The sequence below is a fragment of the Melampsora larici-populina genome (genome assembly GCF_000204055.1).
Source record: "Melampsora larici-populina 98AG31 unplaced genomic scaffold MELLAscaffold_67, whole genome shotgun sequence".
Taxonomy (NCBI): Eukaryota; Fungi; Basidiomycota; class Pucciniomycetes; order Pucciniales; family Melampsoraceae; genus Melampsora; species Melampsora laricis-populina.
Window position 1 is genome coordinate 55,291 of NW_006768831.1, and position 22,331 is coordinate 77,621.

The window sequence follows — 22,331 nt, forward strand, 5'->3', positions numbered from 1 at the left end:
TACAAATTGGGTAACTGTCGGAGTAGGATTAAGGGTTTCTTTGTTATTTGGGAATAGGTTGTATTGTGACCTGCGTGTTTCTGTTTCTTTTTAATTAAATGTGTGTGCTCTGGTTCCTTTTATATAAACAACTCTTGTGTACGACCGAACTTCTTCCCTCATCGGAAAGAATTCTTAGTTTTTATTCGTTACTCACTTCCGTTCCTAACTCATTTCTATCTATGTATCCTGTTGCATCGAGCACAGGTTTGTCTTATGATTTCTCTTACTTTTCTTTCTTTTTCTTACTGACCTTTTTATGTGTGTGGTGATTAGGTGTGTAGTCTTTTCAGAAGCTCTTTGAAGCTTGTACTGGCTTGTGCCGTCTCAGCTCACGTTACACCTGATTACCCCAGGCTTTTGCTTTCTTTACGGCACACCAATTTCATAGCTTCTAGAGAGCTCTTGTTCTCACACATGCTCAGTATCATCCTCTGTCATTCCACCGGCTCTGCTTCATCTTTACCAGGAATTTGAGATGGAAGTTGGAAAATCTAGATGCTCAACACACAATTTTCACCCATGATCATCTGGTAATTGGGTGGAATAGAGCAAAACCTAACATGGGCACGCCAACCCCAAAATCAAGCCAAGAAGGCCTGCCTCTGGGGCAGGCCATTTGTGCCTGCTCACCATGTTAACCAACGCGCAAACCCCGCCACTGTAAACTGGGGCAGCGCGGGGGTCCCTCCGCGACCTCAGTGTCCTGTAGACGCACCGGGGTGAAACAGCGCCATAACCCAGTTTTCACAGGGGTCCGGCCCGCCGCTGCCCTGTTCACGGGACCCCAGTGGGAACCCTGGGTCCCAGTTGGGGTATACTGTATATATACATACTTTAGAGCATCCACAACGGTCCACCTACTTTGCGAGCCCTGGAACAGACCCCCGATCCTGATTTTGTGGATGTAGGGGGTCAAAAAAACAGGTGTCCACAGCGGTGCACTTGAAGTCAGGGGCCAGAACTCGATTGAGTGATATGGTATGCTTGTACCATATCATCTTGTTTCGAGTGCGGTTTGAGACATGACTATATCGGTCACGTGGAAGCAGTGGCACGTGATATTGGGAGCCCCTATAGACCTCGCAGATGTGGGGGGTCCGGATGGAAATCTGGAGGCCCCCGACGTCTCACCCCCGATTGTGCGAGCTCCGTTGGAGCGTTTTTTTGCGTTTTGACCCCCTACATCGCTGGGGGCCCGCAAAGTAGGTGGACCGTTGTGGATGCTCTTATACCCCAACCAGCTGTGTCGCCCTTACTTCCCCTGACTTATCCCTTGTTGGATGATCGCTCTAACACGATTTCAGCCACAAAATGAATAGACCATCTCGAATCTCTTCCAGGAACGATATTCGATTGGCCAATGCAGGATGAAGATGACGAATGTAAGTGTCTTGAACCCTTTTTTTCAAGTATCTGATTACTCACTTTGATTCGTTTCTTCCTTTCCTTCCTCAGCTCGACTCGTTTCCCACCATTCCAAAGTTTTACTACCCCTTTCCTATCATTATACTCGTCGATCCCATCTTTTTCCTTGACAAACCAACAGAATCGTTGATTATAATCATGGCTTCATCTTCTACTCTTCCAGTTCCATCATTGACCCCTGCTTGCTCACTACGAATACATTCTCCACAACAACAACGAGCCTCTCCTGGCTTTGTGCTGACTGGATCCAATTCGCGACGTAGGATTACCAGAGACACCGGATCCCCTTCACCTGATCCAACCCCTACGACTAGTCCTTTAAACCAATCTTCCGTTTCCAGTAGACCAGCATCTAAGAAAAGAGCTCGTGATCAATCTGGTAGTACGACCGACAGTACCGAACGTATTCGCAGTAAGAAAAACAAGTCTGCTCCTAATAAAAAGGTAAGTGCTTCATCGATTAATGAGGTTCTATTCTCGCTAAACTGACTTAATGCTTTGTCACTGGTACTTATTAGGCGAATCAAGTTGAAGACATACCTGAAGTCATCAATATCGACCAGGACTCTTCTGGAGATGACGAGAGCAAGAAACAACCTGGCAAAAAGGGTGATGTGGTTGAGCTTCTGAAGTACTTTGGTGTTCCAAAACACAAAGGCAATGAGGTAAGTATCTTTGTAGCTTTCGATTTCCATTTGATACTTTTCATTTAAATAGTTTCCTTATCAAAATCAAAGACCGGACCCTTCAAACGCCACTATCCGTGCAACTGGTGTGGTGAATACTACACCCGCGGCATCAAATCAAACGATAACCTTTACGCCCATCGAGACGGCGATAAGGCTCGTCAACCCTGCTCTGGTTGTAAGAACGCAATCAAATCAGGTATGAAGCTCCCTCCAACATATCAACAAATTCAAAAAGAAAATAAATCGAAGACAGCAAGCGGGAGCGTTATGCAATCATTCCTCAACCGGCCTACTTTCACTATTGAGATGCTCAACATCATCCTGGTCATTTGGGTAGTTCGACATGCTCTTGCATGGAGAAGATTTTCAGATGTGATGCTCAGAAGTGCGTTCAAGCTCTCTAATCCTTCTGCAGACATGAGATCACCAACGTGGGCCGGGCAAACTGCGAGAAAATTCTACAAGTCTCTTCACTCAAAGGTTTTAAGTGATATCAAGGTCAGTAGATTTTCTTATTTGTATTATTTTCCCTCAAGTCCTCGCATTGTATTATAGGCTAACACCAGTCGCATATGGCTGGTCCACAAAGTATGGACGACGCGAGGTAATAGATACACCTTCATTGCTTTGATCGCGTGTTACATCAACAAAGACTTCAAGTATTGCAAATCGTTGTTAACCCTCAAGATGGTCTCATGGAACCACTACGGCGTTCTTTTAGCGCGACCTGTCGCAAGATATCTCATTCGACATAATCTACACGAAAAGATAAGTTCAATTTGTTTTTCATTACGATTTCAATGTTGTTTGATTACGATGTGGCTAATCTTTGTCTATGATCACTACGTTCTAGGTCAAACAACTGACTCTGGCTCAAATAACTTCACGATGGCATCAGAAATGGAGGGTATGTTTTTGGCAGCCGATAAGCCTGTGCATTGGGACAGCGCGCAAATGCACGCTAGGTGTTATTGCCATAAGTTGGCTTTAGTAGTTAAAGCTGGCTTAAAGGCCCTTTCGATTCAGTCAGGCCATTCAAAGCCAACCACCGATCCAAATCTCGCGATTCCTATTCCGACTTTTCAGCTTAACAATGGAGAAGACGAAGTCGACATCGAATCTGATGACGAAGATGAAGGTGATTTCACAGACAAAATTACTCCAGATCCTAATGCCGATGACGATGAAGTATCTTCTTTGGGTGTTGCCGATGTCTCTGCCAAGCATGCTGGGAACATCTTTGCTTCTGCGATTCAAAAAGTAAGTTCTTCAGTCTTTTCCTATTCCAACTGGCTTACAGATCAATCTCAAATCCATGTTTATTAACTATTTTACTTAGGTCGATATGGTCAGCAAGAAGATCGCTGGATCTCACTCGCGTCGTCAAGAGTTCAGAGGACTATGTAAGCAAGCCAATTTGGACCACCGTATTCCTATTGCGGGTTACGGAATTCGCTGGAATGTGATCTACGACTCACGTACCCGCATGTGCGCGGCACAAGATGTGAGTACGTGCTCTTATCTACTTACATACACAGCTAATAATGATTTATTTTAATTTGAAAGGTTGTTAACAAAATGCTATCGGCCGATCGGAAGAAGACTCAATTTTTCAAGGGCACACTAATTCATGCCAATGAATGGGAGGCAATTGAGGCCCTCAACAAAGTCTTAGAGGTATGATCTTTTACTACCTGACCATGACCGTTTCATTCAACTGTATTGATCTTGCTCATCGACGGCACCAGATTTTTTCCATTGGCACCAAACGCATGGAGGGGGACTTCCCCTCGGGAGCGATGGTTCTTGTTGAATACAATCGAATCAAGACTGCCCTCAACGATGCTCGTACTAAAACTAAGATGGTACCCCTCAAAGATATGATAGATGTTATGTTAAATCAGTTGCAAATTTACTTAGATGAGGCTCTTCAATGCAAGGCTTTGATACTGGCAACAACCCTGCACCCTTGATATCGTCTCGCGTTTGTTCTCAAGTTTTATCCCGATCACAAAGATGCCGCAAAGACTTACCTTACCGACGCATTTGCTTCCGCATTGGAAGCTGCCAAATTACAACCTCAACCTGGAACAACAGTTGCTCCGGTAGTCCCTATTGTTGAAGACGACGACGACTTCAATGAGTTCATTAATTCGAATCCTTCCCAAACGGCTCGAGATGAAGAACTTGACTCTTACTTAGCAGGTCAGCGCGAGTTTGACAAATCCAAGACTGCGCTGGATTGGTGGGCTGTAAGTGTTTGCCTAAACATAATGATATTATTTTAGTCTAACTAACTTCGTTCGATGTAAATCTTAGGCAAACAAAGCAGTGTTCCCGGTACTTGCTAATATGGCAAGGCACTACCTTGCTATTGCAGGTACCACTTGCTCTGCGGAACGAGTATTTTCTGGTGCAGCAGATGTCTGTTCACAAGATTGAACCGGGCTGATTCCAAGTACCATCACCAGGTCAGTTTGCTCTCGCGAGTGGACAAAGGATGGTGTAGACCCAGGTGGTGACTTTGGGGATGCCATCAAATATGTCAATTCTTACACGGCTGAACAGCTTAAAAATAAAAACAAAAGGGTAATTAACAGGATAGATTGAATATGTTATTGTATTACATTAAAGTTTCAAAATTTGAAACCAATTTCTTTTTGTCTTGATATGACGCTCACTTTGCCTACCAAAAATGGGGTCTGCGGCGCGCTGCGCCCCAGTTCAGCGCGCCGCTGCCTCATTGAGTTTTTTTTGTACTGAGATGGGGCTGCGGTGGGGCTACGTAGCCACTGGGGTGAACCCCAGCATTGTCCCAGTGTACCCAAAATGCGGCGGGATGCGGCGGGGTTTGCGCGTTGTGTTAACTGGCCGTAAAGATAATATCAATTCAAAGATTTTTTTGATCAAGTTTCAGTTTTATTAAGGATGGATGGATTGATTAGATCATCCTGAACACAACATCAAAATCTTTCACATTCTTCATAGTTACACTGACAGTTTTTAATGAATTCATTTTGCTTTGATCTACAGATTTAGGGTGTTCAAACCTCAAAATCAATTCATGCAAGTTTTGTGCAAGTTCTGTGCAAGATATGAATAGAACTTGCACGGATCTTGCACAAAACTTGCAAGAGTCGGTCTCGCACGGTTTTTGCACGGTTTGGAACACAATAACTCGGGTTGTCAAAAAAATTACTGTGCAAGATTAGTGCAAAAAATCTTGCACGGATCTTGCACGGATCTTGCACGTCGGTCTTGCACATTTCTTGCACAGGTTTGAACACCCTAATTTAACACAAATATAAACAATGAACTTCCTGTTGAGGACACCAAGGACAGTCAAAAAAATAATTCCTTTCCTATATGTACATACTTGAAAGTTAAGATAATTGAGTTTAGGCATTGTCAGCCCTGAGTACATATACATGTACCCAAAACTAACTTGCAATAAAGAATTATCATATACAAACCTAATTACATATACAGACGGCCAATAGACAGTATGTAACATGTAATAAAACACATAAAAATATTAATTACATATACATCTACACTTAAAACCACATGTAGTGTATATGTAATTAAGCATAATTAATAATGATCATAACAATCATTAACAACAAACCCTAAACCAATGTTGTGATACAAACAAATACCACTACAGTTAGGTTTAGAGAGGAGAGTATATAATCCCCTCCTCTCTCAGCATTCAAGAAAATCCCCCAAGCAATTTATTACACACATCTTTTAAAGAACCCTTTAAAGTTCAATTGAAGTACATAATCAAAAGTCTTATAATAATAAGACTAGTGATTCACTTCATATCTTTAAAGCAGCTTCCTGACTAAAAGATAAAGTAATCTCTTTCTTCCCCTTTCTGGATCCTCTACTTTCCCTAAGTAGAACATTTCTAGGTTAGTGACCTTCCAATTAACTTCAAGGTTAGTTACCTCTTGAACAACTACAGGTTAGTGACCTATATCAACTCACAGGTTGGTGTACCTTCTGAACAACCGTAGGTTAGTGACCTATATCAACTCTCAGGTTGGTGTACCTTCTGAATAACCATAAGTTGGTGACTTTGTAACAACCAGACTAGTGACCTTCACCTCACTCTTTAATCTGTTACTTTAAAGATTAAAGGAGGGCCTTGGATCCAGCCTTTGTACTTTATAATAATTATCAATTATAAATCAAACCTCCTTTCAAGGAGTCATCTAACTGTAGTCTGTCTGGACTTATCCAAACAGACTATCAGTCTCTTTTACTTTCTTTCTTTTCTTTATTTCATTTTGTAAATACTACACATTTGAAATAAAGAATCAAATTTCATTACTACACTACCCATTTTCCAACTTTAGTGAGCATAGAGCACTCTCAAAGAGTACCCAACCCTCACAGGCATTTTGGTCAGATTGGTGATGATTCAGTTCAATTCGGATACTAAAGCTTACACATTTACATCTCAATCCAAATGTTCCAGATTAGTAGGTTTAATTATAAAACTAAATTTCTGGATCAAATTTAGTTGAATAGTCTCAAAACAATGGTGGATCATACACCACAGGAAGATCTGGTCTGCTCTCAGGCTAGGTGGGCTTAAAGATGACCTGTGTGCAGGTCATTGCACTAATAGACTGACAGCCTATTGCACGGCAGTGGGATGTTGGCCTGCAGACCATCTAGAAAGTATGGTCAGCAGTCAGAGCTTATACGGCCTGTGGGACATCAGTGGAGGTCTGTAGATCAGCAATTGAGGACCATTGGATTGTTATTTTTTTGTTTGGGTGGTTTTTGATCAAACACAAGAAATACACTCATTGCAGGTGTATCAGTAACAAGAGAGGGGATTTTGATAGAAAAAGCAATAAATTATATTTCATTGAAGTAACAAGATAATTCAAGAAGATGATAACAATGAGGATAGAACTTGATAGTAATACAACATGTGCTGCACTTGGAACAATCCAATAAGAAGTGAAATGTTTGACTGAAAATATTAAGAACTATGAATTGTCCTTTGAGATCTTTCATACAAGTTGAATTGAGCATAATGACTTACTGCAAAATTCATAGTTTCCTCGAAACACATTTACCCTCCAAACATGTTCATCATCTAATGGAAACCTCTTAATCCCACCCTCTGAAACCATAGAAAAGACAGTGGTTATATTTGATTGTCAATATATTGAAATCCTATTATGATGATACATTATGGACGGTTTCTCAAAGTCACAAGAATGGTCTTTGTGAGTGGAAATGTCAATGACATCACATAAAACTTTTGAATTGCTCTTCCTCTACCCTTCTTTATTTTCTTATCAATTTTCTTGTCAATCTGAATCTGTTCAAAAAGACTTAAAAAAGGATGGTACATCATAGAGTTCATTTTGCTTTGTTCAATTCAGTCCACATCAGACACATGGTAATTTCGTCATATTGATTTTGTGTTTCACTCTGTGTCACTTGCATAACTTTACAGCGCAAGTTTTGCTTCATACTCACAGACAAAAGAAAGACCTCACATAACATAGATGAGATCTTGCTTAAAGATCCCATCTAATTCTAATAATCACCGCAATGGTAAACCAGATCACAGCATTGCTTCCTCACCCAAAAAAGGCCCTGAGATGATACTCTCAATGTCGATCAATACAAACCATTATAAATTTTCAAAAAAAACCTTACAAAAAGATTTCTCACATTTCAATCACAGAACGGAACGCGAAAGACCGATTTTTTTCATGCCGATAAAGCCATCATCATCGTACCTAAAGCTTGTGAAATTTGATCAGCCATTGCAGATTCCACTTTTTCTTCTAAATGTCGTTTTGGATCTTGTTTTCCAACATGTCGAGTCTTTAGCCTAATTTTCCAATCATTCAACATAAAATCAAATTTAATAAATCATCTCAAAACAAACATAAAAGAATGAAATTCAACTGACTGTTCTGGTGTTAGTGTTGATTCTTCTTGAACTGATTTATTATACGATGAAGCTAATGACAACATATCCTATAAAAAGTCATCGATATTCTCATGCTTCAGTGCCTTGAAACCCCAAACATTTTTATCAATCAATTCAAAGCGCTCAAACAAACCTTTACAGTTTTCTCATTCGATTGTTTATGAAGTTCAAAATCTTTCAATCTCAGTCCTTCAGTCCAATCTTTCTTATGTAAGTTCAATAACATCGCTTGTTCTAGTTCTGTTTTTCGATAATTGATTGCTATCGAATAATAATGTCGATTGAGTCCATGAATCAATGCCTATTCCAACGAAAAAAAAATCCGTCACTTTGAGTCTTGTAGATGAGAGAGAAAGAATCATGAATCAAGTGGGAAGATTGATCGGACCTGGATACTAGGCTTGTTGAGATGTCCGATATTTGAAGTGCTCTGTCTTGGTTCTTGACCCATCATAATAGTCTGAGGAGGAATCAGACCTACGTGTTTAAAACGATAAATAAAGGTCAGTCAAGCCAACAGACGCGTAGAGCAGACCAGAAACCAAAGTTTCAAATCGCAAAGGATGGCTCACGAAATGCATCAATGACGACTTTACCCCGAACTGATTGAATTGGATCTACTACCACAGCTACTGCTCGAGGTGTAAGTTGTTCAAATGACTGTTCAAGCAAAACATATCAATACTCGTGTTCACAATAAAGCTTCGATCGAAGAGTCAACCAACCTGCTGAGTATTAGTATCAACACTTGAAAGCCAACAACCGAATCCAGGATGTGAATGATACCAACCAACGACCATCTCAGGCCTAAACAACTCCGCGATCAAGAAACCACCACGCCCGCCCAAGAAAAAAACCTCCATCAATCTACCATTCAAACCCCTCGAAATCCGATTTTGCAAAACTCACCTTCCAGTAGCATTCAACATATCCATCATTTTAGTTTGAAAGACCGGATCAACAGCTTCAACACTCACACCTGTACCACTCTGAGGCATAGCAAAGACATCTACGACTCTAACTGTCCAATCATCTACAAACTCTCCTAACATCAATCCCATGACTTCTAATGGTACACCAGCTCTACCGTGTTTTAACATCTTGAGTAATGCTAATGCTGAGATATGAACTTGTTCTGATGTATCATTTAGTGGTTGATCAACACTAAAATGAAAAACAAAAATTTGGATGGGTTTGATTAGTTGGTTTGACATTGGGATTGGAAATTGGTTTGGATTGTGGATTGAGTTGAAGAGTTACCCAGGTGTTTGATTTGAACCGGTTGCACCTTGGATCATCCTTTGGATTGCTCTAGCGTCCATGTTGATTGTTGATTGTTGAAGGGTGAAGGGTGAAGGGTGATGTTTGTAATTTGACCAGTGATTTGAGGAATCTCTTGAGATAGTTCTTGATGACTTTCTGTTTGATTTCGATTGCGTCAGTGTTCTTGGACTGAGAATGTCATCGATTGATCACCAAAGATTTCACATTCATGATTCTCTCATCGCGTACACTTGGCTGAAATGACACCTGGATTACATCGTCAAGACAGCTCATGTGACAGATTCGATTGAAAGTAATTTCATGAGTCTTGCAACTTCATATCATCAGCATAGCATTAGAGAAGAAGGTCAAGTCTCGCCATCATTCATCGATCATCACCTTCAAGCAGTCTTCAAACGTTTATTCCTCAAGATGGCCAACAATATCTTCACAGCAATCATTGACTCTATACTTCCAACCAAACCTCAACCTGTAGTACCAGATCAACAACTATTAAAAGCCATGGATATCTCATTCTTAGCTCTCATCCTTACTCTCATCGGTTTAGCATTCATCACTTCAGCAAATCCACATGTGATAGCTCTAATCCTAGTAGCCATTTGTCTTTGGTTGAGTATCAGATGGTCAGTCCACCATCATAGCCTTATATCACCCATTTCATTGAACATTAATTTGTTGATTTTGGTTTGGTACTTTTTAGGTTTGTTGCTGAATTATCTAGATATCATCAAATTAATAAACCAATCGAAATCTCTTCTGATCAACTTATGAACCCATCAAATCTCAACTCAGAAACATCACAAAAACTCAAATCTAAATCAGAGTGATCTTTAGTTATTTCAAATTGGTAATCTTTATTATTATTCCTGAATAATTATACACTTTTCAGACCACATTATCCCCCAAAAAGACTTCAAATTGAGAAACCGATACATTACAAGGAAAAAAATACAAGAAACCCACATTAATCAATAACCTGAACCCACCTACCCCAAAACTTTCCAATCTCCATCCTAAACCCAACCCACCTTTCCTTCCTCACCAAACCAAACCATTCCGAATCTCAAGCACTCTTACTAGCTTCCCACAACTTCATTTTCTTTGTTGATTCTTGACCTACTTTTAAAATTTCTTTTTCCCATTCATCTAATCCATTTAGGAATTCATCGGTTTCTAAATTCAAATTATTATTCGTTCGATTCGATCGATCTTGATGTCCGGTTGGAAGTCTTGCAGCCAAATCGATGATTTCTTCTAATCTATCTTTCAATGTTTTATACAAAACCTTTCGTAATCCTAAATCTTCAATCCTACACCCCCCCACACAAAAAAAGAGACAATCGATGAGATCTTTCGGGATGATTTCCTTTAGGTTCTGATGAGTTATTTACATGGTTAATAAGACTTTACCAGATCCATACCAAGTTCCACCAGTACCAGAAGCTAAAGTACGTAGATTCACACTTTTGGCTGAGGCTGATAAGGCATTTCTGACTCGTGAATCAAATGCTTTTGGCATTTGAACTGATAAATAATCTTGATCATCTACTAAAAGTAAGGAAGTAAGCCAAAATGGAAGTTCAAGTGGACTATGTGGTAAGATCTATAACAACAAAAAACAGATCAAAATCATGAGTTAATTTCTCAACAGGAATTCTGGTTCTTTGGGGGGGAGTTACATACATCACGTTGATGGGTTCCTTCGAGATGACCCATGTTGGGAATCTTGACGTTGAAAGTACATGGGATTTTTTGACTTTCGGCTAGAAGTTGATCGAGTGAATAATAGTCATCCATTCTTTTGTTTGCGTTGGTTTGATAAGTTGATATTAGTTGATAGACTCGAAGGAAAGAAATCGCGTGGAAAGTTGAAGACTGCTCACTCACACTGGTCACTGAAAGTGGTGAGTTCATGGCGATATGCAATTACATATGTACATTGAGGGTCACGTGATATGTAACTTAACAAAACCTTAAGGTGTATTAAACTTCTAATAATTTAAAACCACAAGTTGAAAATTTGATGAGATTGAAATTTAGATTCTCAACAACAACAACAACCACTCCAACATCAACATCAACTTATTATAGAAAAATGGGAAGATCAGTACCATCTCATGCACCTAAGAGACCTAAACCATCGTTACGAAAATTGAAAGGAACAGTAAGGATTTTTCTTTGACATAGATTTCTTAAAAAACTTATTAAACTTTTTAATCATTCGAATTTGATGTTTTTTTCTTTTGTTTATATAGTCTGGAGCAGCTAAGAATTATGTGACTAGAAATCAAGCTCTTAAAAAATTACAATGTACTTTAGCAAATTTCAGAAGATTATGTATTCTCAAAGGTAAATAAAAAGTTTTTCTTATTTCACAATTACCTACCCCAAAAAAAAGAAACCAAATAAAACTAATTGTTTATAATTTGTTCTTTTTATTTCAAAAGGAATTTATCCAAGACAACCAAGAAATCGAAAGAAAGCTAATAAAGGATCTACTGCATCAGTTTCATTTTATTATTCAAAAGATATTGCTTATCTTTTACACGAACCTGTTTTAGAAAAATTAAGACAACATAAAGCTTTTGCTAAAAAACTTTCTAGAGCATTAGGTAGAAAACAAGATGGATTAGCTAAGAATATCGAATCGACTCATGAATCTTATCGAATTGATCATATTATTAAAGAAAGGTAAGCCGAGTCATCAATTTGTCTTTCAAAAAATAAAAGTTTAAACTAATGAGTTTTGTTTTTTTGTGGGGGGGGAACTTAGATATCCTACTTTTGCAGATTCGATTCGTGATTTAGATGATGCACTTTCACTCATCATTTTATTTTCAAATCTACCTTCAAATCCTCAAATCTCACCTAAAGTGATATCAAATTGTACTAGATTAGCAGCTGAATGGCAAACATATATCATTCGTACCAAGAGTTTAAGAAAAGTGTTTTTGAGTATTAAAGGAATTTATTATCAAGCTCAAATCGAAGGTCAATCGGTCACTTGGCTTGTTCCTTATGCATTCACTCAACGGGTCAGTCAAAAATCGTCTCGCTGATGTGTGTGTGTTTCCGTTCAAGAATTAATCTTTCTGGGTATTTTGTTATAGGTCCCATCCGATATCGATTTCAGAATCATGTTAACGTTCTTGGAGCTATACCAAACCTTACTTGGTTTTGTGTTTTTCAAATTGTTTCACTCAATCAATTTACTTTATCCACCTAAACTAGATTTCGAAAAGGACGAAGCAGGAGCCGGACTTGGAGCGCTTTTACTCGAACAAGCTGGTCAAAAACTAGTGGCTTCACCATCATCTGATCCACAAACCGATCTCACCGTTAAAGATGTGAAACAACAGATTCGAGAATTAGTGAAGAAACCGATTGAAGATTTACCGGATGAAGAAACACGAAATGAAGGACAAGAAAAGATTGAAGAAGATGAAGAATCGAAAGAACGAGCCGGATTGTTTTCAAATTATGTGTTTTTCATCTCACGTGAAGTGACAAGACCGATGTTAGAGTTTGTGATCAGATCGTTTGGTGGAGAAGTAGGATGGGATTCGATCTTAGGATCTGGATCCAACTTTCTAGAAACCGATCCTAGAATCACTCATCATATCATCGATCGTCCTACACTCTTAACCGGGCTAACTCAATTTCAATCTCAACGAGCTTTTGTTCAACCTCAATGGGTGGTCGATTGTATAAATCAATCTTCTCTTTTACCTACTGAACCTTATGGTCCTGGAAAAATCTTACCACCTCATCTTTCTCCTTTTGTTGATCATGAAGATTTACGTAAACAAGGTGGTTATATACCTGAAGGAGCTGAAGCTATTTCTGATGCTCAAACTAAAGATCAAGTAGAAGATGATGAAGACGAAGATGAGGATGAGGATGAGGATGAGGATGAGGATGATGAAATGGAAGTAGATCAAGAAGAAGAACAAAAGCTTACGAAGACTCAAAGCAAGAAACCGATCGATCGAAAGAGCAGACCAGGATTGATAGCAGCAGCTGAAGATCCAAATGATCCAACACTTTTACATGCAGCTGAAATTGAAGCAGAAGAACTTGGAATCTCACATGCTGAATTTGAAACACAACTAAAGAAATTGAGTAAACAAGCAGGACAAAAGAATCAAAAGATGCATAATCATGATGATGATAATAAAGAAATTAATGAAGCTATGTTGACTGGTAAACAAAGAAAATTGTATACCAAGATGAGTTTTACTAAACATAGAAGAGCAGAAGAAGTAAGTTTTTTTTTTCATTGATCATCACCTATCTCTTTAAAGAATTAAAAATAATTTACTGATTGATTGGTTTTTCGTTTTGTTTTTTTCTTGTAGAGAAATAAATTAGAAGCTAAGAAAAAAGCATTGGTGAATGGAAATAAGAAAAATGAAAGTAAAGTTAAAGAAAAAGGTAAAGGAAAGAAAACTTTGAAGAATTTGTAATATATATAAAAAACCCATACACATATATCTAGTCAATTCAATATTTCATTCAATATTTTTTTCCTTTGTTTAAGAAAGAGAGAGAGAGAAAGGAGATTAGTTTTTTGGGGGAATATACACATCATTTTTATTGGCTTTACATGTATCTTTTCTTGTGAGGATTGAGTTTGCGAAAATTTTCAGGTTTTCTTTGGGTTTGTTGGTCTGACTCTAGATCAATCAAAGAGGTTTGGAGTATCACATTGTTCTTCTCAGAGCGCGTGATTTTTGTTTAGGGCACGTTTGGTAGCGATTTTTAAAATAAACCCCAATTACCCCCGGGTACATTGCCCCGGGGCGAAGGAGCTTTTGTGCAAAATCGAGCTTTTTCAAAAAAAACTCCGTTTTGAGTACATTCAAAAAAAACTCGTTTGGTTGAACTTTCATTCAAACCCTGTTTACCACTTCTCACATCTTCTCGCACGTCACATCTCACCAACTGTATTCATCTGGATTCACCACCGATGTCCGATACAGATTCATCTGGAGACTTCAGACCGGAATGGCTGTCCTTGTCTGATGAGGACAGCGACGATGAGCTCCTCAATCTACTACTTGAGCACGCTCGGAACCGCGTGGCTCGAAGAGCTCTGCCAAGGAGACCGTATCACGACTCCGCTCTTCGAGGATTTCTCTACGAGCGAGAGTTGTTGAATGGTCATCCGGGAAGGTTTCGACAAGTTTGTCGAATGGACAAAGCCACGTTCAAAGGTGTCATGAAGATCCTTGGACCCCACCTCGAAGACACTATCCACATCTCTGCCAACGAGCAGGTGATGATATTCCTGTACATAGTTGGTAACACCTCTACCAACGCTACGGCTGCTGAGTGATGGCCACACTCCGGCGAAACTATTTCAAGATATTATAACAAAGTACTCGATATTCTTGAAAGCCTGAAAGATGAAATCATCGTTCAACCAGGGCCTGATACGCCAATCCCAGATGAAATCTCCAAAAGTACGAGGTACTCACCTTTCTTTGATGGGTGTGTTGGTGCCCTCGATGGGACTCACATTCCTGTGAGAGCTCCAGTCGCCGACCAAGCTCCCTACCGTGATCGAAAGGGTGATCTGAGCCAGAATGTTCTGGCGGCCTGCAATTTCGATCTCATGTTTTCTTTTGTACTCGCCGGTTTTGAAGGTAGTACTTCTGATCCTGACGTACTATATGCCGCAAGACACAATGGTGCCTTTGTTATACCAGAGGGTGAGTCTTTCATTTTCTTCAACTTATATATATATATCACTTAGGACTGTTTCCCATCCTAGGACGCTTCTATCTTGGTGATGCTGCCTACGCCAACGGTAATGGTATCTTAACACCATACCGTGGATTTCGCTACCACATTCAAGAGTGGGCTCGAGGCCGAACCGCACCACAAAATTACCAAGAATTGTTCAATTATTGCCATTCTCAACTGAGAATGATCATCGAACAAGACTTCGGAGTCTGGAAGATACGATTTGTGATTCTAGTCCTAATGCGAAGATTTCCATTACATCGACAAGGAAGTCTTGTAGTGGCACTCGCTGTTCTTCACAACCTCATCATGCGAGGTGGTGAAGATCAATTCTTTGGAGAATTTGATGAAGAACAACGTGAGCGAGATCGGGCATGGATCCGTCAAGCTCAAGACGATTTTGTTCCTGCGGTAAGGAATGATCGAGGTGCTGCAAATGCATTTAGAGATGAGATTGCGATGAGGATGTGGGCTCATTATCAAGCTCACAGAAATCATCACTGATTGAAATAGCTTTACATGTAGTAAGTCAAATTTTCGATTCTCTCCAATACAACATACTGACTATATCAACCTTTTATGTTGATTTTATTTCTCACCAGACAAACAAAAAAATATCAGAAAAACCTATATAACTCAATTTGTATTATTATTTCATTCAGCAAAACTGTATTTAGTATCATCGATAAGACATTCATATGGTCAACAATTTCATCAGCAAAAATGTATCTAGTATCATTGATAAAACATTCATAATAGATAAAAAAAACTGCTCTCTTTTGAGTCTGAATTAAAATTTGCATTGTAGTAATTATTTTTGAGTAATGATACATATTTTTTTAAGATGATCCTTGATTTTTTTCCCTAGCCTCCTTGATAACATTCACCTGTGCTTTGAGCCAAACCCAGCGCATCTTTGGATCTAGACCACCAAAGACAGCCGCTTTAGCCTCCTGTGATATGACATCAATCGAAATTAATCGGTCGTCTAAGTTGGGAAATTGATCTTTGCTGGCGGGGTTGAAGAGTTCCAGAGCCTTCTGTAAGTTTGGAAGCTTGTCGGCCTTGATGCGAGCTGCTTCGGTTATGGCTGAATTGAGCTGAGCAGAGCGATCTGCCTTCTCTTGAGCCTTGATAGCCAAGTTATCGGAAGCCGAAGCAATCGCAGTTGCCAGTGTGACTGGTTTGACCTCGCGAGCCGGCATTTTCTTCTTGATGTTCGAAACAGGGGTAGATTTTGAAGTCGAAGGCTTGGTACCTTCTTTTCTGATAGTAGAGACGGTGGTAGGGTTCTTTGGAGTTGGAAGATCGAGGTTTTGTGAGTCTGTTCCATCAATAACAATGGTATAGTCAGTTAGACTTGTATATCGATTGAAAAGTAGAAAATATCGAAAAATCGAAAATATAGCAACCTGATACGATTGCTTTACCTTTGCCTTTTTCAGTTGAAACTTCTTCATCTGAATCTGGAAGATCATTGAGGTCTCTTTTGGCTTGGGTCAATCCTTGTGCATCTACTTCATCATATCTGCTTTCTTCTTTGCTTTCTTCTAAATTATCATGATCTATAATTTCAATTTCCTCTTCCTCGTTATTCTCTGCCTCAACTTGTGTACCAGAACTTGTGCCAGTACGTAAAGCCCCAGCCGGTTTAGATCCATGAAGCATTGCATCCATTTCTTCGTAGTAGTCGAATGAATTGTTTCGAAGCTTCATCGCGTCCTTGTCTTTCTAAGAAAATCAAAACACGGTCAGCCGAGACAATCTCAAGAAGAATAGCAGGCAAAACAACTGACCTTGCCTACGTTCTCCCACCATTAATTTGGCATGTCGATCTTGCCACCAACCCATCCAACTCCAGAGGTCATTTTGACTTTTTTCATTCCAGTATAAGAACTCTTGCTCTAGATCAATAGCCGAAGAAAAAATAAAAGAACTTTGATTAAAATGATGAATCGATTTTGAATTTGATATCAAGACAAACAACTGACTGTGGTGTATAAATTTTTGATTTGTTCTCTATTCACCTTGTCTTCTGGATACGCAAGAGTGTATCTCTCGTGAACATTGGTGTAAGCCACGGGTTTCCAGTTGCCACCAATCATGTTACCATCCTCTTTTTCAGTTAAAAACTCGTTGAGTATAAAACGAATCTTGGAATCGGTCCAGACTGCTCTCGCGACTTTTGGAGCGTTCGGATCTTTCTTGGCTCGAGGCATGATATGAACAAGGAGGGTCGAAAGTCGCGATCGAACAACAAACAAAAAGGAAGAAGGTGGATGTTGGAAGTGGGAGAAGAGTGATGAAAACCGTTGAGAGGTGGTTGACGTCGAGGAGCCAGAGTATGATTTTGTTGACGTCGAGGTGGGTTGAAGAGTGTCGAAATGAAATTTGACCAAGTTCGAAAAGGAGTTTTACGAGTGGAAAAACTCCCTTTTTGCGGTTTTCAAAACGTACCTTTTAAACTCCTTTGAGGACGGGGAAGGAGTTTCTTTTGGGTACCGTAATCGCTGCCAAACGACTTTTTTTGAACAGTGTTTTTTCCAAATTTCAAGGGAGTTTATTCCAATAAACTCCCTACAAAAAGCGCTACCAAACGTGCCCTTATGTGAACAAGTTACTCAGGTGTGGTTTTATGTGGTCAAATAGGAACACATGAATACTACGGTTGTTGGTGCTACTTCCTACTTGAAGATCTTAGAGAATGATCTTCATGAGCATTTTCATCTAAACTATTTCAAGTCTAATGTCTAGTTGAACAAGAAACTTCAGACTGATGTCAATGAACTGAGGCAGAGTGAATAAAAAGTCACCCTGACCGAATGACATTGGGACCGAGCTAAGCCCGAGGTGTAAGTGTAACTGAGAGTATGATCGATGTGTATGTACAAAGTCTCATTAACGAGTCACGACCAAGTGACTTGCACACCACTGGCACCATCACTCAAACTAAGAACTTACGACCTTCTCACTCACTCGAGCCCTTCACTTTGCACTCTTTAACCCATCTCATCTCATTCCAACTCCTCTTTCTACCTAGACCTTTAATTCTTGATCAAAACACCAATCGAAACCCCCCAACCCAAAAAGAATCCATCAATTTCTTTGGACTTATCCCTATATGTCCCGTAATAGTTCACCTTCACACTCACGTCGAGAATCGACTAATAGTTTTACCAATTCGAATTCTAATTCAAACTCATTCAGACCTAGACCAACTGGTGTACCATCTTCTTCTGGTCCTGGTAACAATCTTACAGGAAATGGTGGTGGTGGTGGATCTCGTTTAAACCCATCTCGTGGTCCTTCACCTGGATTTCAAACTCCTCCGAACAGTGCACCTAATAATCTGACGATCGGTCCTCCTCGAAACATTGGACTCTTACTTGGATGTCCGATCAAATTGAAATTAGTAGGACCAGCAGGAACAGGAGCCTCAGGAGGAACGAATTCGAATGATAGATGGGTAGAAGGAAAAGTATGGTGTTATGATCCATTACCAGGTGTGATTGTATTAGAATGTCCAGGTAGTAGTCCTACAAGTACAACAGATCTTCAATCAGGAAAAGGTAAACAAACTTATCGAATGATTAAAATGAATCAAATCAAAGAAGTTCAAATTGGAGATAAAAACAATATGGACAAAATCGAAAGTTCTACAACAACTTCATCTATTGTAGATAAGATTCTTGAACCACTCAAACCGATCAATATCAATGCTGTGGAATTACGTGAAGCTACTGCTATTAAGAATGATGATGCAAGAAGAGCTAGGATTGGTCATGGGGTTTCGAGATGGGGACAAGAGATCTTTGATGCACTTGGAAAAACGTAAGTGATGATCGATTCAACTCAATCAATCTCAAGACGAATAGCTTCTCAATCCTAACTTTTTGGTTCATCTTCTTTCAGTTTACCCGTTCGATGGCATCAAACTTCAATTGTGATTCTAGATGACGTTCTCTTACCTGGACCACTATACCGACCAGAAGATGCGAAATCCAATAAAGAAGCTAGATTACAAAGAGTAAGAACGGTCTTGGAAGGAGAAAGGATTAGATTAAGGGCAACAGAAGAAGGAAAATCAATGGAAAAAGAAGCGGAAAGATTATCTAAAACTAATCAACAAACTACATGAGATTAACTTGAAGAAGAAAAAGATTTTAGATCATTTGAAGCTTTTTTTGCCTTGTTGTTGTTGTTGTGTGGATTTTTTGGGATGGGTTAGGCGGCTTGGTGAAAGAGAGTTTTGTTCAGCTATTGAATTACCCTCTTACTTGTTTTTTTTAGGAGACGGTGAGAATGAGATTGAGAATTAAATGATTAGAGGATAAATCAGAATTCCAGTCTTTGAGAAAGTACTAAAGAATACAACCTTTGATGAGGCAAGATGAGTCACACGTCTTTGTGATGATATCTATCTGAATGAATTGGATTCTGTCTGAGTGTTTTTGATGTTCTTTAGTCTGATGAAGATTCTCATTCGAATCCTGGGATAATTGGATTCACTGACTCCTTAGGGTTAGGGGAGACCTCAAAAAGCTGTAGGGAAGTGCAAATGATGCAGGCTTGAAAACATCTTGGTATCTGATTTGTAGAACCCCCCTTCAATCTCTTGGACTCTATATTTGATTTCAGATGGTTTACATATTTACGGTACTCAAAGTTGTGTATACAGCCAAAAGTATATTTTAATTTTTTTGCCCGCCAAAAAAAAGTATACACAACAAAGTATACACGAAGTATACACAACTTTGAGTACCCTAATTGATCAGTTATGCATATATGCGGAAATAGGCCAAAATACATAGCATTATGCATTTTTGCAGGTTATGAGCTAGGCTTCAAGACTTAGGGCTCAAGGTTTATGCCTAACTATGTACGTTTTATCCTGTATTTTGAGTAAAAGCTATGCAATTGGGCTTCTAAGACTCGGTTTTTTTGGGTTTTGACTTATGCATTATCATTTTTGACAAAATTATGCAATAAATCCAACTTTTAGCCCGCACCAAGTCGGGGGAAGTCCTGGCCTATGCAAAAAGGCTGATTATGCAGTTGCGCGGGTATGCAATTGCGCGGGTTTGACTGTATAGTTCTTGTATAGTTTTCTGTGTATAGTTTTTTTTGGCAGGGAAAAAGAAGCCAAAAGTATATTTTAATTTTTTTGCCCGCCAAAAAAAAGTATACACAACTTTGAGTACCCTAATTGATCAATATATTTCCACCCTCCATACATAAACAGCTAGCCAGCAAGAAAAGTCATGCTAGATAATATCTTCATATGGTTATGAGAAGTGCTTGAAGTATATCTGGCTTGAATATTTCTTATCCTCAGGTCAAAAAACTAGTTTAGTTGTCTTGGGGCCTAACACTTCTTCCTTTTGATACTAGTCAAGAGCTGGTCTCAGTTCCTTATGTATTTTTGATTTATGACAGTGTAAGTGGAGACAGAAGCAGAACAAGGAAAGGAAACCATGAGATTTGTATAAGACTTACAAAGACAAAGCCTCTGATAAGAACATGGGGTGGCTGATCTCTACATTAGAGATTTATGGCCGGTGGTTCAGGAGATTGATGGATAGTAAAGAAGGAATAGCGTGCATAGTCTAATGATTTTAAACCATTAGGTGATCTTGATCTAAGATAGTTTATAGATGAATGTGTTCTGCACAGGACTTTCAAGGACATTCTAAGAGAACTTAAGAGAGTCAAAAAAGTTCTAGGAGTAAAACACCACTCTAGAAATGGGCCTGCCCTTCATTCCGCTCATTTGTCACTTGTACCAACTCACAAAAATACGCTTTTGAACTTGAATTGATGAGTCTTTTGAATTTCCATATACACTATTGTCATTCTAACCAGAGAAATCATAAACAGACAGAAAACACAATCAAGAACAAGGAATCGAAAAAAAAGAAAATATATAACAGTTAAGAAGGGGAAAAAACATATAGCCACTCGAACCAAATATGATCAATGAAAAAATGTAATCTTAACACAAGATCTTGAACTTCATAAACTCAAATGAACAATTGAGTGACATATGTGGAAAGAGACAGATGAGACAACAAATCATACGATACAGTATAAAGATTATCTATTTTTTTCAAGCATGGAGTGTGGGTGTGACATTGAAGAATAAAGATAAATCCCTCTGATCCCAATGTTTACGATTAAAAGCTCCAAATCGACCATTATTGTAATAAAATAATAAATGACTCTTGTTTGGGATATAAATGTAATAGTTATTGTAGATAGTAACAGGTGGACCGTTTAGAATGTTACTATAACCACGTGGGATGACTGGAATATGTTTTGTAAAGTATCGGTGACGAGGAATATAATCTTGGACTGAGATACATTGATTTTGACTAAAAACACAAAAGTGATCTTGATAATTCACGACTTGATATCCATTAAAAGTATAAATCTTTAAAACTCTATCGTAAGTCCAAGTAGGTCGAACAGTTAAGTCTTGTCCTAGTTCTGCGAAGAACTTTTCGGTAATTTGACCTTTTGCCACTATTCCATCGACAACTGTGAATGAAAAATTACTATGTGTCAGCACTGAGTCCTATATGAATGATGCCTCGAGGCTAAGTGTAATCTTTACCTTGAGTAGACGTAGGATTAAAATCTGCAGTTACAAATAAAGTCAGCTTTCTTATCAATCTAACAGATGACTTTAAGAGTAAAACTTACCCGTAGCGTAACCGGTGCCCAGAAGAGCTACTACAGTAAAAATGATGAGTGACTTTAGAGCAACATACATTTTATGAGTCCGACGGATGAAGGTGAGGATGACTTGAGTTGAGGAATAACAGTAGAGCTGATAATGAGATGAAGAGGGTCTTTATTGATTGGAATCAGAGAATGCGGAAGAAGCAGATGAAGTGTGATGGTATGAGAGGTTGGAAGTCGAGTCAAACCCCTGCCCTCTTATAGGTAAGTTATTGGTGGACATAATCATCATCTGCAGAAATTTGCAAGTTGGTATGTAGAACTAATCAAGTGTCCACCGAGGAAGTATGGTAGCTTTGCTTGATCGAAGATGATGAACTGATTTTTGAACACGGTTTTTTTGGACCGCGTTGGACCAGTTGTTGATCGGATCCGCTCCTCCTTTGACTCCAAGACACCTCATGATATGATCGCTTCAGAATGAAGAGACC

The 22,331-nt window shown here is 39.1% G+C and overlaps 7 protein-coding genes across 7 annotated transcripts; 3 read left to right on the forward strand and 4 right to left on the reverse strand.

Annotated features, from left to right (window-relative positions):
- Window positions 1–7,901: 7,901 nt before the first annotated feature.
- MELLADRAFT_112511 (uncharacterized protein) lies at window positions 7,902–9,449 on the reverse strand (the record flags this gene model as incomplete). The annotated part of the gene is made up of 8 exons (XM_007417061.1): window positions 7,902–8,025; window positions 8,107–8,174; window positions 8,261–8,428; window positions 8,516–8,604; window positions 8,700–8,787; window positions 8,853–8,934; window positions 9,037–9,291; window positions 9,388–9,449. The coding sequence occupies 8 exons, from the start codon at window positions 9,447–9,449 to the stop codon at window positions 7,902–7,904; spliced, it is 936 nt and encodes a 311-aa protein (XP_007417123.1).
- Window positions 9,450–9,822: 373 nt separating this feature from the next.
- Window positions 9,823–10,238, forward strand: MELLADRAFT_112512 (uncharacterized protein; the record flags this gene model as incomplete). Its single annotated transcript, XM_007417045.1, has 2 exons — window positions 9,823–10,034; window positions 10,112–10,238. 2 exons carry the CDS (start codon window positions 9,823–9,825, stop codon window positions 10,236–10,238), a joined length of 339 nt encoding a protein of 112 aa, XP_007417107.1.
- A 236-nt stretch (window positions 10,239–10,474) lies between these two features.
- On the reverse strand, window positions 10,475–11,208 carry MELLADRAFT_68412 (uncharacterized protein; the record flags this gene model as incomplete). The annotated part of the gene is made up of 3 exons (XM_007416999.1): window positions 10,475–10,721; window positions 10,833–11,014; window positions 11,095–11,208. 3 exons carry the CDS (start codon window positions 11,206–11,208, stop codon window positions 10,475–10,477), a joined length of 543 nt encoding a protein of 180 aa, XP_007417061.1.
- Window positions 11,209–11,506: 298 nt separating this feature from the next.
- On the forward strand, window positions 11,507–13,877 carry MELLADRAFT_94168 (uncharacterized protein; the record flags this gene model as incomplete). The annotated part of the gene is made up of 6 exons (XM_007417020.1): window positions 11,507–11,575; window positions 11,667–11,760; window positions 11,859–12,102; window positions 12,185–12,446; window positions 12,522–13,673; window positions 13,770–13,877. The coding sequence occupies 6 exons, from the start codon at window positions 11,507–11,509 to the stop codon at window positions 13,875–13,877; spliced, it is 1,929 nt and encodes a 642-aa protein (XP_007417082.1).
- A 2,121-nt stretch (window positions 13,878–15,998) lies between these two features.
- MELLADRAFT_94169 (uncharacterized protein) lies at window positions 15,999–17,378 on the reverse strand (the record flags this gene model as incomplete). Its single annotated transcript, XM_007417021.1, has 4 exons — window positions 15,999–16,483; window positions 16,572–16,886; window positions 16,956–17,061; window positions 17,151–17,378. The coding sequence occupies 4 exons, from the start codon at window positions 17,376–17,378 to the stop codon at window positions 15,999–16,001; spliced, it is 1,134 nt and encodes a 377-aa protein (XP_007417083.1).
- A 719-nt stretch (window positions 17,379–18,097) lies between these two features.
- Window positions 18,098–19,504, forward strand: MELLADRAFT_75894 (uncharacterized protein; the record flags this gene model as incomplete). Its single annotated transcript, XM_007417016.1, has 2 exons — window positions 18,098–18,990; window positions 19,072–19,504. 2 exons carry the CDS (start codon window positions 18,281–18,283, stop codon window positions 19,295–19,297), a joined length of 936 nt encoding a protein of 311 aa, XP_007417078.1.
- Window positions 19,505–21,265: 1,761 nt separating this feature from the next.
- Window positions 21,266–21,931, reverse strand: MELLADRAFT_112516 (uncharacterized protein; the record flags this gene model as incomplete). The annotated part of the gene is made up of 3 exons (XM_007417060.1): window positions 21,266–21,696; window positions 21,773–21,796; window positions 21,862–21,931. The coding sequence occupies 3 exons, from the start codon at window positions 21,929–21,931 to the stop codon at window positions 21,266–21,268; spliced, it is 525 nt and encodes a 174-aa protein (XP_007417122.1).
- Window positions 21,932–22,331: the final 400 nt, after the last annotated feature.